Below are 18,555 nucleotides of genomic sequence, written 5' to 3' on the forward strand. Positions count from 1 at the left end.
GATGGTGCCCTAGAGCCCGGCCTCTTTGGGGAAGGGGCGGGAGGGGACGGGGTGGGCACCGGCCATGTCGGAGGTGACCCGGAGTCTGCTGCAGCGCTGGGGCGCCAGTTTTAGGAGGGGCGCCGACTTCGACTCTTGGGGCCAGCTGGTGGAGGCGATAGACGAGTATCAGATGTGAGTGACTAACCGCAAGAGCTGGCCAGCCCGGCTCCAGTCGGCCGCCTTCCCCTTTCTTCTGTCGGTGTCTCTCATCTCCGTATCTGCGGCCAGGGCTTCCCAGGGTGGGGCCCCGCAGGCACTGGGGCTGGGATCGCCCTGGCTCCCGCGGGCTGCCCCGGAGCCGGCGGTCCGCTCGCTGGGCTTGCTCGCTCCTCTCCCCCTCCGCCGCCGCGGGGCCGGTTCCATTCAACAGGTAGCCCCTCTTTCCTGGGGCACCCGCCCTAGCAGCCTACCTCTTCTCGTCCCCGTCCCCCGCTCCGCGGTCGGGTTCCTTTCCTCCTTTCCCCCGCCTCTCCCAGGTGGCTGCCCCTCGATCTCTCTCTTAGAATCGCTCGGGGAGGCTTGTGTGTTCTCCGCCCACGTTCCGGGGACGAGTGGCCTTGCTCGGTGCAGTGCCTTCCTCCTCCCATGTGTCGGACCGGAGGAGGGAACTGGCGGCGATCGAGGGGAGGGGGCGCCCCCGGGAGGCAGCGAGGACAGGGGGTGCCTCACCAGCCGAGGGAAGGGTCCCCTCTCGCGCCCCGTCCCCACCCCTCTTTCTGGTGAGCCGTGTTTTCACAATTCACCTCGATTCCGTTTCGGTTTCTGGGGCTGTTATTCGCTGGGCTGTGTGAGTCCCACCCACCCCCTCGCTCGGTCGCTTTGGGTGGAGTCCGCGCAGGATGTGAACCGAGGAGAGCAAAGTGAATTAATAGACCCCGCACGGGAGCCACCGCTCCCTCCTCGCGTCCCTCCTCCTCGTCCTGCGTCTGCTGTGTAGCCGCTGGGTACTTCGTGAGTACCAGACTCTTTGATCTTTGACCCGAAGTCCGATTTCTTTCCCTTTCTGGTTTCCCCCCAAAAAGCTTCAGGGGTGTTTTTTTTTTTTTAAACTAAAAGACAAGATTTACGTGTATATAAAATCTTGCATATTTCTTGCACCTTTTACCGAAAATAAGAAACGCCTGCCAAAACGGTATTGTTTGCAAACCGTTGCCATTAAATTACTCCTTGGTCAAGAGCAAGTTCCTGTTTGAGGTGTTACCGAGGATGAAACCGTGTGTAAAATCTCACCCCCGACCCCCACCCCCATCCCCGTGTCTCCTGGAAAGAATATACGATTGGGACTGGGAAGCTTTAAATTCTTTTTCCTTTCTCCACAATAGTTACTTGTTTTTACCAGACCATTAAGATAATTTAAATGTGCAGATGCTTTCCCCCCCATGGCACAGACTTGTAGTTTCAAAAAGCCCTGAAAACCTGCTCTGGGCTGTGTGGCCCTGTAATCCTCAACACCGGCATTTGGGCATTTGTTTTGCATCTGCACTTCACTTGCTCTCGCAACTACTTAGTGAGAACATTACTCTCGTTTTACAAAACCAGGAAACTGAAGCTCAGGTTAAACAGATTAATGGGGGGGGGGAGTCACAAAACCATACCGCTGAAATCTGGGTTTTTTGGTTTTGGTGGTTTTTTGGGGTTTTGTTTTTTTTTTTTTGGATTTTGGTGTTTTGTTTTACTAAGTCCCACCTGCTCTACTACATAGTGCTTAAGACGTTTTACTTAAAATGCTTTGTGTAATGAGCTGATTACCAGAGCACGTATCTTACTGTACCGTAGCCAGTTAGTGAGCACCTGCGTGTGCTCATTCTGCCTGTTCACGGAAATTGCGTGCCCTGAAATGTAAAGCTGCCTTCACTTGTGATGTGGCGCGACCCAGCAGCAGACTTCACAATGGAAAGTGAAGAATACCATGTCCAATTGAAATCACAAAGGAAAATTGAGTATGCAAGCTGTTTAGCTGGAATTTCTAGAAACATCTCAATGAGAATAATAGCCACATGGAAATCTATTGTTGGACCTCAGTACTAAGCTTTGAACTTAATGGTTCAGAATAGTTCTCAAGTGATAGAAATAGGAGTGATGATTGCCTTAACTTTTGTAAACATAGAGGCTACATAAAAAATGAGGTTGAATTTACAATTAGTACATTCAAAAGTGAAGGCGAATTGTCTTTTTTTATTTCAGTTATCTGTCTGGGAGAAAAGGCTGCAGAGAAGAAGACCATTTAGGGGTCACTAAATCATGTAAAAAAAAAAAAAAAGAATGGCCAGCATATTGAGAGTGAAGAAGGAAGAGTGTAGGATGATTGGCATTTTTCTAATTCGGTAGGCAGCAAGGACTTGATAGTCGTGTAACAGCGAAATTTATGGGAGGAGGGACGTAGGGAGGGAATAAACATGTCTGCACCATCACAATGTAAGAATACGATAACTCAAGCAATTTCATCACTCAAGTGAGAGCTGGGGATACAAAGATGAATTCAATTGTATTCCCACCCTCAAAGCATGGGGAGTCTAATGGAGGATTCTAGAGTAACTGGGTCTTGCTATTACAGAAGTATGGAGAGTGTGCACAGTGCGTGCTGTTCTCAGGAGCATGCTTCTGCCTTCGGGCTTTTGTACTTTTTCTGGAACATTCTTCTTTCATTATCTGCTTGGGGCGCTTGGTCACCTCCCTCAGGTCTTTGTTGAGGTGCTATCTTCTCAGGCCCTGTCTGGCGACTCTGTTCTCATTGGAAAGCCTGTTCCCCATCCCCACACCCTCTAGACCTCAGTCTCCCATATCCTGACCGCCCCCCGCCCCCAGTTTAATGTTTTTCCATAGTACATCTCACCATCTAAAATACAATGTATTTACATGTTTGTTTGGTTTATGGTGTCTCCCCTCTTGGCTAGAAACTCTGGGAAGGCAGAGTTGGAGCAGTTGTCTTGATCTCTGCTGTATAGTGTTTAGTGATGCTAGGCTATTATTAAATAATTGTTTATTTGGATATTCTATATTGTATTCTTTTAATGAATGGATTCAGAAGTATGCTGTGGGAGCACCACGTTGATACTAAAGTACTGTTGGGAGATGTACACGAATTATGTCAAAACTAGAATTGCTAGCCAAACTATACATGGCCAAATAAAAGCAATTCCGTGAAGCAGGCCGGCTCTCTCGGCAATCTGGGGATACAGCGACCCCTAACTTAAGGTAGAATGGTATGGACTCTCTTGCTCAGAATCCGATATTTCACAGGATCTACGCTGAGGTGTTAATCTAGCACCTGTTGCCCAATAAATACTTGTTAAATGAATGAGTTTGAAGACTGAGTAACACCTGCTGTTAATCATCTTTACTATGCCTTACATCCGTGCCACTCAAAGTGGGCCTGCGGATGGGTGCTGGTCTACAGTAAGGAGATCAAGGAATTGAAATTTAAGATTTAGAAACTTTAGGAGCGCCTGGGCGGCTCAGTCAGTTAAGCGTCTGACTCTTGGTTTTGCTCAGGTCATGATCTCACGGTTTGTGGTTTGTGTGTTTGAGTCCCACGTCGGGCTCTGTGCTGACAGTGTGAAGCCTGATTGGGATTCACTGTCTCCCTCTCTCTCTGCCCCTCCCCTGTTCACTCTCTCCGTCTCGAAAATAAATAAATAAACTTCAAAAAAATTTTAAAAAGGATTTAGAAACTATAGCAGTTTGACATCTTCATGATAGTTTTTATTACAGTGTTAGCGTAGAACAGAATGGGGAAAGAAACTAGTCCTTCACTACAGATAGTTTGAGAAGCGCTAGTTTCTGTCGTGGATTGTTGTGAGATTTCTTTCAGTCGCTTGTTTGTGTATATTTTAAACTCCTGAGAACAGTGGTTTTTTTTGTTTTGTTTTTTGTTTTACCTATAGGCATGCTTGTAAGATGAGATTATTCCGAGAGAAGAATATTTGAGAGGTTTCTCACCTTTCCTAATAGAATGTCAACTCTTTCAACTCTTTTAGCTGCTCGCGTCTGATATCTAAATAAAGCATGTGGATTTTCCCTCAGTGGATGGAATCACATCTCAGTTTACCTTGAAATAGTGCAATCATACATGGATTTAGAAAATTAATTATTTGCCCAGGTCTTCAAAAACGCTTTTAAATATAGTATAACATTTATACCACGAAATTCATTCATTTTACACACAGTCCAGCGAATTTTTAGTAAATTGATACCAAGTTGTACAACCATCACTATAATGAAATTTTATAACATTTCCATCACCTGACAAAGATCCTTTGTGTCCATTCGTAATCACTCCATATTCCTGCTCCAGCCTCAGGCGACCTCTGACCTAGAGTCTGTAAGGATTTGTCTTTTCTGGACGTTTCATGTAAACGGAATCATATAGAGTGTGATCTTTGGTACATGGCTTCTTTCATTTGGCATAATGGATTTGAGGCCACCCGTGGTGTGGCGTATGGCAGTACTTTGTTCCTTTTTACTGCCAAATAGTGTTACTTTGTCTCCATCTACCACCTTTGTGTATCCACTCACTAGATAAAGGACATTTGAGTTGTTTCCACTCTCTGACCATTATCAGTAATGCTGTTGTGAACATTCACAGGTAACTCTTCGTGTGCTCCTATATTTTCATTCTTTTTGGTTGGCCACCAAAGAGTGGAATTCCTAGGTGATAGAAGTTTATGTGAATTTTATGAAGGAAACTGCCATTTTGTGTGGACTGGCTGTACAGTTTTACGTTTCTACCAGCAGTGTATCAGTTACCGTTTCTCTTCATTGATGGTGTTGATGGCCTGTTTTCTATTACAGCCATTCTGGTAGGCGTGTAGTGTACTTTTTAGTTTGCTTCTTGTGAACTATGAGGTCATGGCCTGAGCCGAAATCAAGAGTCGTGTGCTCAACTGACTGAGCATCTCTACCTATTGAGTTTATAAGGGTTCTTTATATGTTCTAGATATAGGTCCTCTATCAGATATATGATTTACAAATATTTCCTCCCATTCTGTTGCCTAATTTTTAAAAGCAGGATTCTGTTTGAATTTAATTGTCTTGAACAGTCTTGTTCACTGACTATTAGCATTTTAGCGGGAGTTTAGAGCTACCCCCTTTCTTCTGACAATGACCTTGCCTGGCTTAACAATCACTATTAGCGTATTATATGAGAACTATTCAAATAAAGAAATTGTGCCACGCTAGAACTTCCCTGAGTTTGGGGATGTGTATTTGACATTGTTAAATAGAGACTATGAGCCCTAAAAGAGAACTTCATATAAGGGGTGGTCCAGCAAGAGTTAGAAACTAAGTGCGGAACAAAGACAAGGATGTTGGCAATGTCTCTTTCTGTTTGTACTTTCTCTTGTATAGAATCCACCACGAGTGGGTCTGTGAATGGCATCATAGGAAAATACGGGGTTTCCACCTTTGAGGTAAAATAAATGGATGGAAACAAGTTTGATGAAGTATAATAGTGGAGTGATTCCTGCCAAATGTCAATAATTTTATGTCGGAGTTTCATAGTTTATGATAAGATGCATACCTTTCATAGACTGGATAGAGACCATCAAATATAATGAACCTGACACCTGGTCTTTAAGGACATGCGTGATTGCGTAGAATAAAACTCATCTAAAGCCATCTAAGACTTTTTTTTGGAATTCAGTGGACTGTCTCTTGCAGTTGGTTTGGTAGGAAATCTAACACGTGCCACCCTTTGCATCCTGCTTCCACCCCCACGCAGAATAGTATACCATGCTTGAGAATTATAGTTTTAATTTCTTTGGCCAGTGACAAAATGTTTCACCAAAGAATCCTTTCGATTCTTTAAATCAAAAGATTTTTAAATCTGAGATAAATATCACATAAAATTTCCCCACTGTAAACTTGTACAATTTGGTGGTTCTAGTACATTCTTGGTGCTCGGCACCCATCACCACTATCTCATTTGAGAATATTTCAAACGCCATATCTGGTGTCAATCACTCCCAAGTCCCTCCTTACCCCAGCCCCTGGCAGCCCCAGATCTGCTTTCTGTCTCTGTGGATCTATCCATTCTGGGCATTTTGTGTAAGTGATTGTGTGATTTTTTTTTTTTTCCGCATCTGGCATCTTTCGTTTCACGTGATGTTTTTGAGGTTCATGCTGTAGTATGTATCAGTCTTCATTCCTCTTTGCGGCCAAATCCCACTTCTTTGAATGGATGCACCACTTTTTGTTCATCCATTCTGCAGTTGATGGGCGTTTTGAGTGTTTCCAGTTTGGGCTATCGTGCATAATGTTGCCACTGTGAACATTCACGCACAGGTCTTTTTGTGTGAGCGTGTTTTCAGTTCTTGCACTATACCTAGAATTTTGAAATTGCTGGGGGATGTATGGTAACTCTATGTTTAACTTTTGAGGAGCTGCCAAACTGTTTTCCACAGTGACTGCATCATTTTACATTCCTACCAGCACTGCACGAAGGTTCCAGATTTTCCAGACCCTTGCCAACAGCATTATTTTTCTTCTCTTTTTAGAAATTATACCCGTCCTAGTGGGTGTGAGGTGGTATCCCATGGTGCTTTTGATTTGTATTTCCCCGATGACTGACGGCAGGCTGTTTACTTGCTTATTGACCCGTTTTAGATCTTTTTTGGAAAAATGTCCAAATCCTTTTAAATTGAGCTATTTGTCTTTTTATTGTGTAGTTGTGAGAGTCCGTTAGTCAGCCCTTGTGGTCTCAGAAAGAGCTTGGGATCCTTGCTGTTGAATTTGGACTAGTGACACAGATCCGTCCTTGGCTCACCTGCTTTTCTTAAGAATGATAATTGGGCAAACAATGATTTTCATGTCTGATTGGTGCAGGATTTTCTTTTTCATGAAAAAATGTTTTGAAAAGTATAATGACTGCTGTCATTTTGTCATGGCTGTCACTTGGACTCACCTCAGCAGACTACTGATAGGCTGATGAAGCGTGTCTGGTTGGTACTGTGATTGGTGCTCACTTGAGTGTGTAAAGCAAAATCTAGACAACTGCTTATCGGCCTGTTATAGAAGAAATTCAGACATACTACTGAAGAAAGTTGGATTAGATGCCATTTGAGATTCCTTCCAGCTCTAAGATTCGGTTTTTATTACCTAGAGCTGAGATTTGTCCCAGAGAAATGGTATGAAAAATATTATATCTCATTATCATTGTCATTATGTCCAGAGTTTGATTCTAAAGATAACGTAGGTTTATACTTTGAAAACACAGCAAATCATTATTGTACTTCATTGTCTGTTTTTTAAATTTTTTAAGTGTATTTATTTTGAGAGAGACAGCACAAAGGGGGTGGGGAGGTACAGAGAGACCCAGAGGGACAGAGGACCTGAAGCTGGCTCAGTGCTGAGAGCAGAGAGCCCGACCGGGGTCGAGCTCACAAACTGCGAGGTCAGGACCTGAGCAGAGAGAAGTCAGATGCTTAACTGGCTGAGCCACCCAAGAGCCCCCATTGTCTGTTTTTTATTTTTTAGTTTTTAATTTATTTTTAATGTTTGTTTATTTTTGAGAGAGAGAGAGAGAGTGTGTGTGTGTGTGTGTGTGTGAGAGAGAGAGAGAGAGCTGGGGAAGGACAGAGAGAGAGGGAGACACAGAATCTGAAGCAGGCTTCAGGCTCTGAGCTGTCAGCACAGACCCCAACATGGGGCTTGAACTCATGAACTGTGAGATCATGGCCAGAGCCAGAGCCAGAGCGGGAGGCTTAACCAACTGAGCCACCCAGGTGCCCCATTGTCTTTTTTAAAAGATTTAAATGATTTCACCTTGTTGCACTTGAGATAGTTTGCTTTCCTTCAATTCTAAAGAATATTTATTTTTCTTCTTACAGATTAGCAAGACATCTACAAAAAGAGGCCCAAGCTCAACACAATAATTCTGAATTCACAGAAGAACAAAAGGTACTATAAAATAATCTCCGCATATACCAAATGAAAAGGATTCTGTCTTTCAAATCCATTAAGCCAAACAAACAAAAGAAACTGCTATACTTAAGTACAAAGAATGGCACTGATTTTGCTTTGGGGAACATGAAATGATCACTGAGAGAGTACACTTGATTTACTACTTTGTGACTTTCTCACTTGATGAATTTCTACACTCAAGGCCATTTAAGACTTTAGCTTTAGTGGAGACGGGCTACACTCTGGTTGTGAGAGGGGTAGATTCCAGAGACTGAATTTTGTTTGGGAGTAGTTACATCCAACTTCAATACTTAATTAACCCTGAATTTTCCTAACTCCTTCTTCCATCCTCTCAAAACAAACACAAAGCCAAAAAACAAAAACAAAAACAACAAAAAAGCCTTCCCCAAAAGCCGCCGTTGAAAAATATTAGTTCAAGTCAAAAATTTGGCATAAAAGTCCATCAGCCAAACAACTGCATAAGGTTGCAAAATGTTCCCATGGTGCTCTTTCTCCTTGAATTAAAATTTTAATGTGACAAGTTGATTCCCTGGATTGTTACATTATAAAAAACAGGATACTTTCAGAAGCTTTACTTTAAGAGAGTGAGAAGAGGGGTGCCTGGGTGGCTCAGCTGGAGGAGTGTCTGACTTCTTGTCAGGTCATGATCTCACGATTTGTGGGTTCGAGCCTCCATCAGGCTCTGTGCTGACAGCTCAGAGCCTAGAGCCTGCTTCCAATTTTGTATCTCTCTCTCTCTCTCTTCCTCTCTTTCTCTCTCTTTCTCTCTCTTCCTCCCTCCCTCCCTTCCTCCCTCTGCCCCTCTTCGGCTCATACTCTGTCTCTCTGTCTCTCTCTCTCTCACACAAAAATAAGTAAACATTAAAAAATTTTTTTTAAAAAGAGAGAAGGGAAGAAATGATTCCTATTTTTTCCTGGCTCAGAGTATCTACTGTTAAAGTCAAATTTTAATCTTGTAGATAATGAAAAAAATTACTGTGTCAGTTTTTGCCTCCTATCTTAAGAAAAGATGTTGTAAAAAAAAAAAAACTACAGTGACTTAATTTGTTTTTATTAATCCTTTTTTTTGTACTTTTTTTTTGTACAAAGGGTGGGAGTGGTTTTTGCACAAGTTTTAACTAAGCCTGAGCAAATTTATCTCAGTCCTTTCACGTACATTCATTTGACTCTTGTTTATAGGAGTTTGAACGGAAAAAAACCCCAAAGATGAGGGTTAACTATGTTTCTTACACGAGTTCGTACATTTGCTTTTTTTAAATATTTAGGAGCTACATTATCTAATGTGCTTTTTTAAAAAATTTATTTAAAAAGGAAAACACAGTACTACAATTTACAGATGTGGTTTTTTTTTTTCCTTTACGGTTGTTAACGTATGCAGTAGATGAAGGAAACTGAGTATTTGAGTCCAGCAGAATGATTACCAGAGGAAACGATGGGTTTGCTTGAGGAAAGGAACAAAGACTATTTATGTGCTTTACCACTCCTGTAAGATTTGCGAACTCTAGGAATGATTAGCTGGCAGCGCAAAACCTAGAGACAAAACACCTTAATTTTGAAACAGAATCTCGAAGATCTGAGTGTTTACATTAGCAGCTGACAAAGTGTGTTACAAATAGGGGCACAAATGAAAGCTGAGGGAATTTTTGTGAAAATTTAACGATTCCTGCACTGGAATCACCTGTGTGCCGTGAACTACGCACATGCTGTGTCTCCAACACCTGTTGCTTAGATCTAGGACCTGTGAGCGAGGTGACCTCAGATATAAAATGAGTTGACCTGAAACAAAGCAAATTATTTTTTAAATGCCATCAAGAAATGAGCTTTGTCATACAGCAGTAATTAGACTAATTCAAAAAAATAACCTTTTTCTTAATTTTCCTTAAGGCTGAGCTGATGTTTGATTATGTTCTTTATTCTTAAATTTATAGCTGTTCCTCAGTAGCCCCCAATGCTGTCTTTTCCAATTTCCGCAGACCCACAGATATATGCTCCCTAAGGCCTGGGAGGCAGCATGACCTTGAGGAAAAGCCTGAGGCCTTGAGTTGGAAGACTTTGGTCTTGAATTCCAGCCCCCATCCCTGGGTCTTAATTTCCTTAAGTATGAAATGAGGGATTAGATAACCCTAAATGATCTGAAAAGATGCCCCTAAATCTTCTAATGGCTTCTGCCTTTGAAGTTTCCTTACCTCTTCCTCTTCTGGAGGCTTGATGTCTAAGGTACTTGTTATTTATAATATCTGCCTAGGAGGCATTTGTGGCTGCGGGTTAGGACTCCAGAGAGAGCGTGGGCCCTTGAATCACTCTGTACTGCATTAGGAGCATAGGGCAAGTCATATGCATTTACAAATGTAATTTTCTTTAAAAGTACGGGTGAAACATTCACAGTGGACCAAAACCCTCACAGTGACATACATGCCATCTTATCTTCGAATGTCACGGAAGGAAAGAGTTAGAAACTCCAAGGTAACGATTAGGAAACCAAGCTTTTCCAGACACGATCTGGGGAACACTGACTAGCTCTAAAAAATTAATAGATGTTTCTTGAACAGAGTTTGTGACTTGTCAGGGCTTTTAATATGCTAATGTGTGTGTTGGAGTTTTAAAGGCTTTGGGTAATGGAGTGTTTCTCAAGTTTGTTTGCTTTTGGGAGGCCCCTTCCTCCCTCTATAGAACACCTCATTGGGTCTAGTGTTCCCAAGAACATGTTACCGGAGATTTCGAAACCAACCGTTAGGTGTGCAAAATGAATTGAATGCCAGGCCTGGCACTTAGACCAAAGGAGAAGAAACTCCATTGTGTTTGCCTCAAAAGAGAAAAATGCAGAGTATATACGTCATGTTAGTCTAAGCAGAATTGTTCTTCGTGTTTTCTTTTTTGAATTATATCATTTATGCTTTTACTATTCTCAGTATTTTTCTAGCAGTGACAAATCTTAGAATTATGCTAACCCTGGATTTTGAAAGATTAGTTTTTAAAAAGCAACATTTCTTTATGAAGCTTTTTACTATCTCATAATAAGCTTTGAAAAATATTTGATCAATAAGTGCTTTGTTGGATCTTAGGTTGTTGATATTATTTCATATATAATTAAGATCAGAGAGATCCTAATTTTTAAAAAAAATTTTCAATGTTTATTATTTTTGAGAGAGAGAGAAAGAATAGGGAAGAGACCGAGAAAGAGGGAGACACAGAATCCGAAGCAGGCTCCAGGCTCTGAGCTGTCAGCACAGAGCCTGACGTGGGGCTCAAACCCATAGACTAGACTGCAAAATCATGACCTGAGCCGAAGTCGGACACTTAACTGACTGAGCTACCCAGGTGCCCTGAGAAATCAAATTTTTGAGAAAATATCTTCACAATATTTTATTTCTTTTAAGTTTTTTTATTTTGAGGGAGAGAGAGAATGAGTACAGGACAGGCAGAGACAGGTGACACAGAATCCGGAGCAGACTCCGTGCCGTCAGCAGAGAGCCCGATGCAGGGGTCAAACTCACGAACTGTGAGATCATGACCTGAGCTTACATCGGACACTTAACTGACTGAGCCACCCAGGCGCCCCCACAATATTTATTTTAAATCTAAACTCTAAAGCAGAACCACTGATCCCTTTAAACTTTATTAATGGATGATTTAAAAAAAAATCTTCCTATGGATTTGCTATTTCAATATTCTCAACGATATCTGGTGGAAAATAAGGTTTGTGATTCTTATTTGATCCTCCCTCGTGATTAGTTGACTTAGCTTTCATTTCAATTCTCCATAGTTTTGTCATTATAACAACTGAGTTTAGTAGCCAAAGAATAGCTGCCAAAAGCTTTCGTTCTGTTAAATTCCCTACTTTGTGTAGTAGATGTTCTTGTGTAAGTTTCTGGACGGAGGAGAACATCCTGTCTCATGATGCTTAGAAAGGTTTTCCCTGTTTTGAATCAAATTTGGTGGTAATGAGAATTCCAGCGCTATATGCTTGTTTTATATTTTATAGGTTCCCCCCTTTCCACTGACTTCCTGCTTTCCCCTCTGTCTCCCACCCCTGCCTCCCCCCCCCCTGCAGCTAGAGGGTAGATGACTGGCTGTTTAAATAAAAAGCTATATCTGAATTGAGACTGTTAGTTTTTATGCATTTTGTAAACTTTGTTTTCCTTATATAAGTTACCATTTTCACAAAATTAAAATGTAGCTCTTTGTTTTTAGTCCATCTTTTCCTTAACAGTTCTTTTAGAGTTGTTAATTTCCCTACCAATGACCGAATAAAATAGCCAATGTTCTGAAAATGAGAACATTTTCCATTGCTATACCATATTAGGTATGAGCAGTTAATTTGAACGAGGTGCTAATAATTTAAATCTTTCCAAAAGTAGTTCTTCATTTACCTTCAGTGCTTAGTCTTAATGTACATTAATTAATAGTATTTCTGCTTGGACACAAGTGACCTTGTGCCGCCTAATCATTTTTCCTAACCATTTGGTTCTAAGAAAGGTGAAACAGTTACAGTAGCAAGCACTTGATTTTGACATCAGTAAACGCTACATGTTTTAAAAGTCATTGCTGCAGCTGAAAATGATAGTGTTTCGCTCCCTTTTTAATACTGATGTTGGGTGTGGTCCCTTAAAGTAGTTATGAATAATGCTCATTGGTATTTTGCCATAGCTCAGTAGGTTCTGTGTACAAAGCCACTGCTTCTGCTTAACTTGAAGAAATGTTTAAATTTAAAGTAAGTTATTAGTGGGATCATAGTTGTTAAACAGCATTTTACCTTAAATGTTAACTTCCTCAATTCAGATGGATTTTACAATAGAGAAAGGGAGTCAACTAATATTTTTAAAGACTTGTTGATACATCTCGCTTACTACAAAATCCTTTTTAAAAAGTATTTTTAGGGATGCCTGGGTGGCTTAGTTGGTTAAGCGTCCGACTTTCGCTTAGATCATGATCTCGCGGTTCGTGGGTTCGAGCCCCGCATCGGGCTCTGTGCTGACTGCCAGTTCAGAGCCTGGAGCCTGTTTCAGAGTCTGTCACTCCCTCTCTCTCTGACCCTCCCCTGCTCACGATGTCTCGCTCTCTCCTAGAAATAAATAAAACATTTAAAAAAAAATAAAAAATAGGGGCGCCTGGGTGGCTTAGTCGGTTAAGCGTCCGACTGTTGCTTGGGTCGTGATCTTGCAGTTCTGGGTTCGAGCCCCGCGTCGGGCTCTATGCTGCCAGCTCAGAGCCTGGAGCCTGTTTCAGTCTGTGACTCCCTCTCTCTCTGACCCTCCCCTGCTCACACTGTCTCTCTCTCTCTCTCTCCTAGAAATAAATAAAAAACATTAAAAAAATAAAAAATAAAAAGCATTTTTAATAGAACCTAAGCATATGACCAAATTAAAATAAGTATATGGCTTTGTTGGATGTGTTACTGTTGTGTGAGTATTCAATAGCTGTTAGCCATTACTATCTTATTTTCTTATATATATGCATATATGTGTATATGTATATATATATTTTAAAATCACCTACTAGTTTTGTCAGTTGAATGGTATGTTTGAACATTTATTTGGGGATATTAATATTTTATGTAGAAAAAACTATTGCTGGTTCATATGCAGTAGCTATTTGAGAGAATAAATCTATGAGTTATCTGGAGTCCTTTTGCAGTTACTATATTTACTTTAAACGTAAAATTTCAGAATAAAATTGGGTACTTTCTAAACTAAGCTAGTGGGATTAAAAGGAAGGTTTAAAGATTATGGAGACAGTTAAATAGTGTTCCTGTTCCTTGGCCAAGGGTCCTATCTCGCCCAGTAGTGGTTCGAGTCGCTCTACCAGCTCGTTATTGTTGCTAAGATCATTGCACAGAGCCCACTAGCCTAAGTGCCAGGGGCCAGCACAATACTCATTATACCTCTTTGCTCCTCATTTATCTTAGAAAGAAAGTGACCAAAGAGAAAACCACAAAATCAAATTTGCTAAATTTTTGCAAGTGATCAGTACATGTAGAAAAACATATCATTTTTTCCCCCAACAGTATTTCATTCTGAAGGCAGTGCACATATTGTATGAAAATACTTGACTTTCACGGTCTGGATTTATTCCTAATGAAAACAAAATAAATGCCTTTTTTAGGAAGGACTTAAAAATGTCAACAGGCATAATTCAGCTGTCCGCTCTTGTAGGTGTTTCTTCTGTGGGTCTTCTCATTGTCATTACCACCCTAGTCATTCATGTTCTTGTTCTGATGACCATTTACCTGGACAACTGAGGTATCTCGATTGCTATGACCTTTAGTCTTTTCCCTTTTCCACCCCAGCCTATGGGGACTGTACTCATAAGTCTTCTTAAAAAGGCAGGTCTGATGGTCATTCTCTTCAAAAGCCTCTGTGTGATTTACTGCTAAAGTAATAACAGGTTCCTCTGAGTCATTGAAGGTCCTCTTCCGAATGACCACCCCCGTACCCCCGCCACCCCCCCACCCAGGACACACACATTTTCAAACCTATATCCCTCTGCTTTCACTTTGAGACTTTAGACAACTGAATTGTGACAATTTTCTCAACTTTTCAGTTTTAAACACCTTCCCAGGTTTGATTTCTATCACAGATTCTGGCATTATTTCTTCAGAACATGCGTAATGGCTTACTTTCCTGTGCTTGTAAGAATTAAGTGTCTCTTCTTAATATTACAGTGATTTTGTGGTAACTCCTCTCACATAATAGACTTTGAGCTTATTAACAGCAAGGACTGTACCCTATCATTTCTGCTCATCTTCTAGCTCATCTAAAACAGACCTGAATACACAACTAGCCACCATGCATCCCCAGTATTGATTTTGCTTGGTATTATCTATATATTTAATTAGACAAGTCAAGACTGGACTTAAGACAAAATTAAATGATACCATTTTGCTAACTTTCAGGTATTTTTAGTTTTAAATCTTTTCATGACTTTCAGGCTTAATAGACAAGAAGAGAAGGCAAAGCTGGGGAGGGAAGAAGTTGGAATTCTTTTCATTGCCCTTTAAATAAATCTAAAGCTGTCATCAAAGCAAACTGGATTTTAAATTGGTCAGAGCTGGAACGCCTGGGTGGCTCAGTCGGTTAAGTGTCCGACTTTGGCTTAGGTCATGATCTCACAGTTCAAGAGTTTGAGCTCCGTGTCAGGCTCTGTGCTGACAGCTCAGAGCCTGGAGCCTGCTTCAGATTCTGTGTCTCCCTCTCTCTCTCTGACCCTCCCCTGCTCACGCTGCCTCTCTCTCTGTCTCTCTCTCAGAAATAAATAAAACATTTAAAAAAAAATTAAATAGGTCAGAGTACCGATAGGTCTGGAGAGAATATATATTCCCTTTCTCTCTTAACCTAGCCCTTTGCCTCCTGTTTTTCTTCTCTAAAATCTGTAAGATGCTAAAAAGAAATAGAATTTAACTTAAAAATATTATAGATCATTTACCAACAAAAATTAACTCCATGATTTTGACAACAACAGTTACAGCGTATTTGGTATTTATGGCTTTTTTCTTTTTCCTACAGAAAACCATAGGCAAAATTGCAACATGCTTGGAATTACGAAGTGCAGCTTTACAGGTAAACAACTTTTTTTTCCCCCTTCCTAATGTAAGAGAAATTTATTCTGAACTGTTCTTATAAACATTAGGCATTAAATCTAAAAGCAGTATTGTCTCAGATTTATAGCAATAGGAATTCATGGCTTAAACTCCTATTAAAAGATTTCATATTTAATAAGTTGTAGAGAAAAGATGTAGCTTCCGCTTCTTGCAATTTTTAGCCTGAATGTTCCAAAATACGAAAACAAACAAAAACCCATTTGGGACTTTTCATTTTCTACTTTGAAAGCAAGAAATGGATTCATTTATTTTGGCTACTTTTTGAATCTTTAGTTCTTGCCATTTAAAAGACATAGGGTGTAGTGAAATCTTCATAATAAAAGATGTAATATGCATGTTTTAAATTCAGTCCACACAGTCTCAAGAAGAATTTAAACTGGAGGACCTGAAGAAGCTAGAACCAAGTAAGTTTTACTTTATATTTTTGATGGTACTCCTTTAGAAAAATATTTATTCTGTTATAGATACTGAGCTTATTTAGCATAAGGGTATCTGGGTGGCTCAGTTGAGCCTATGACTCTTGATTTTGGCCCAAGTCATGATCCCAGGATCGTGGAATGGAGCTTCACGTTGAGTGTGGAGCCTGCTTAAGATTCTCTCTCCCTCTCTTTCTCTCTCTCTTTACATCTCTGTTTCCCCCTCTCTCCCCTCGCACTCGTTCATTCTGTCTCCCTAAAAAATTAAAATAAAAAATAGAGATTAGTTAGCATAGATGCTTATTCATTTCATTAGTATCTAGTCCTATGTGATTTTTTTGTGCTTTTATAAGTCCTATAATGTTTTAGAAATGTTTAAAATAAGTTATTAGTGGAATTGTAGTTGTTAACACTTTAGCTTAAATGCTAACCGCCTCCATTCAGGTGGATTTTATTGTAGAGAAAGGAAGGGAGTCAACTAGTATTTTTAAAGACTTACTCGTTGATACATCTCACTTACAACAAAATCCTTTTTAAAGAGCATTTTTAAAAGAGCATCCAGTATATAGCCAAATGGTAGGAAAGTAAGTGTATTGTTTTGTGGCTTTGTTACTGCTGTATGTGTAGAATACATCGATGTGTAGGACAAGTTACTTGATCTCTATTCCATTTACACGGCTATCAAATGATTTACCTAACTCCGGGTTAGACTGAGGATTAACCGTAAAGGTTACAGGAATTGTTACTCTGTTCGCCATTATAGCCTATGAATAGTTATTTGAGTTGAGGTACCTCATCAGTGTGTTTTAGCCTTTGTTTTGTTTTAACCACTTCAGTGACTGTAAGTACTTGGTGGCGCTAACAGTGGAGTTTCCTGGAGAGGATAAAGGTACAGCCCTTGAGGCCCATTTCTACTACCTGTCCTTGAAAACCACACTGCAATCAGCCGGGCTGTTGCCGAGCTCTGCAGAGTAGTTCCTCGTTCCCATTTTCCTTAACCTTCTTGAAAGCTTTTTTGAAGTAAACGTTCATAGGTTTTGGTGGTCAGGGTGTGCCAGATAAGATTTCCTTGTTGGTGCAAATGAACGTTCCCTCGGAGGACATGTTTGTAATACAGGCAAAGACACAGCTATCAACTATCACCACAGTTCACTTTAGAACATTTCCGTCGCCCCAGAAGGAAACCCCCTCCCCGTTAGCACACGCCTGCCTCTCCCGCTCCTTGATTTCTGGTCCTAGGCAACCGTTAATCCACTTTCTGTGTTTGTGAATTTGTGTGTTCTGGACATTTTGCATAAATGCAGTCATACCATATATGGTTATGTATTAGATTATTTTAAGAAAAGCACATTGATAGCTTTTTAAAAAGATTACAATGGGGGTGATTAGGTGGCTCAGTCAGCTGGGCATCCGACTTAAGCTCAGGTTATGATCTCACGGTTTGTGGGTTTGAGCCACGCATCAGGCTCTACACTAACTGTGTGGAGCCTGCTTCAGATTCTCTGTCTCCCGCTCTGTCCCTCTCTCCCCCCCACCCCCACACACAAAAATAAACATATAAAAAATTAATATAATGGTTCCAAAGAAGATTATAATGTTCTATTTTTTTAATGATAAAAATTATTAGGATTTTGATATTCTATTTAGTCACTGTTTTCCATTAGTTTTTGGTTGTTTTTTCAGTTTGTTTCCAAATAAAATTTTAGAATCTTACAGATTTCTCCTGTTCCCTATAGGATCTTTCCTTTCTGAAAGTTACCATTTTTTAGAGTATCAGCTATGGACCAAACACTCAAATAAGTCCACTCAGCTGTGTTTTGCTGACGCTTGCTCATGACCTTACAGTATGTAAATGTGAGAACTGGGTTTTGACCAGGTTTCTAAGTGACTCCAAAGCCTACGTTCCTTCTACTATATTGAGTTAATATCTGTAGTGGTGTACAGTATTGACATCAGTCCTAAACAGCATGGTTTTCCAGTTCAAGCTCCTGAAGATTGTTGACCCCAGTATGAGGAGAAGATGGGACTAAAATCTGCATTAATCTTTTATGTCTTCTTTTGTTGTTGTTTTGTCTGCTGCTTATTTTTTTTAGGATGAGGGATAGGAATGGAAAGCAAAGATAGTACTATTGGGGTTTATTTTGTTATACTTTGAATGTATACAGTGCATGTAGATTTCTCCCTTCTTGGTACTTAATTTAGGTGATTTTAATTTGCTGTTGCCTCTTCAAGGAATGTAAATGTATATGTTATATCTCAGGGTATGCTCTGTAATTTTGCATTTATCAAAGCGAGGCACTAGTTATGAGTTAGTTACTTGGTCAGAATGAAACATTTTCTACAAATTGGTATTTGAGTATATTCCAGATGGAGTCAAGCTAGCCTCTGCACCTTCTAAGGCCAGAAGGAAAGAAAAATTAATATGTGGAACTTGGTTTTATTCTGCTACTGTGTTTTTGCTTCAAGGTTTTAAAAGAGATCTCTTAATAGTCTTGTCTGAAATTCTTACTACAACTAAGATCTTAAAAGTACTATTTATTACATTTTCTTACGTTAGTCCTTGGTAATCGACTACTTATT

At 40.3% G+C, this 18,555-nt stretch overlaps 1 protein-coding gene across 4 annotated transcripts in view; it reads left to right on the forward strand.

Moving 5' to 3' along the window:
* Positions 1–19: 19 nt before the first annotated feature.
* Positions 20–18,555, forward strand: part of AIDA (axin interactor, dorsalization associated) — a 40,184-nt gene continuing 21,648 nt past the window's right edge. For 3 of the 4 annotated variants that reach the window (XR_013330549.1, XR_013330548.1, XM_077745318.1), the window contains exons 1-4: positions 24–174; positions 7,869–7,938; positions 15,465–15,518; positions 15,909–15,963. Coding sequence is in view for 2 of the 4 variants with exons in the window: in XM_077745318.1 (XP_077601444.1) it covers positions 65–174; positions 7,869–7,938; positions 15,465–15,518; positions 15,909–15,963 (289 nt within the window). In the remaining 2 variants the exon portion in view is untranslated. Of the gene's footprint in view, positions 175–7,868; positions 7,939–15,464; positions 15,519–15,908; positions 15,964–18,555 lie in introns of all 4 variants that reach the window. The other variant, XM_077745319.1, reaches the window with a different exon arrangement.

Source organism: Crocuta crocuta, unplaced genomic scaffold (assembly GCF_008692635.1).
Source record: "Crocuta crocuta isolate KB4526 unplaced genomic scaffold, BGI_CrCroc_1.0 scaffold757, whole genome shotgun sequence".
Taxonomy (NCBI): domain Eukaryota; kingdom Metazoa; phylum Chordata; class Mammalia; order Carnivora; family Hyaenidae; genus Crocuta; species Crocuta crocuta.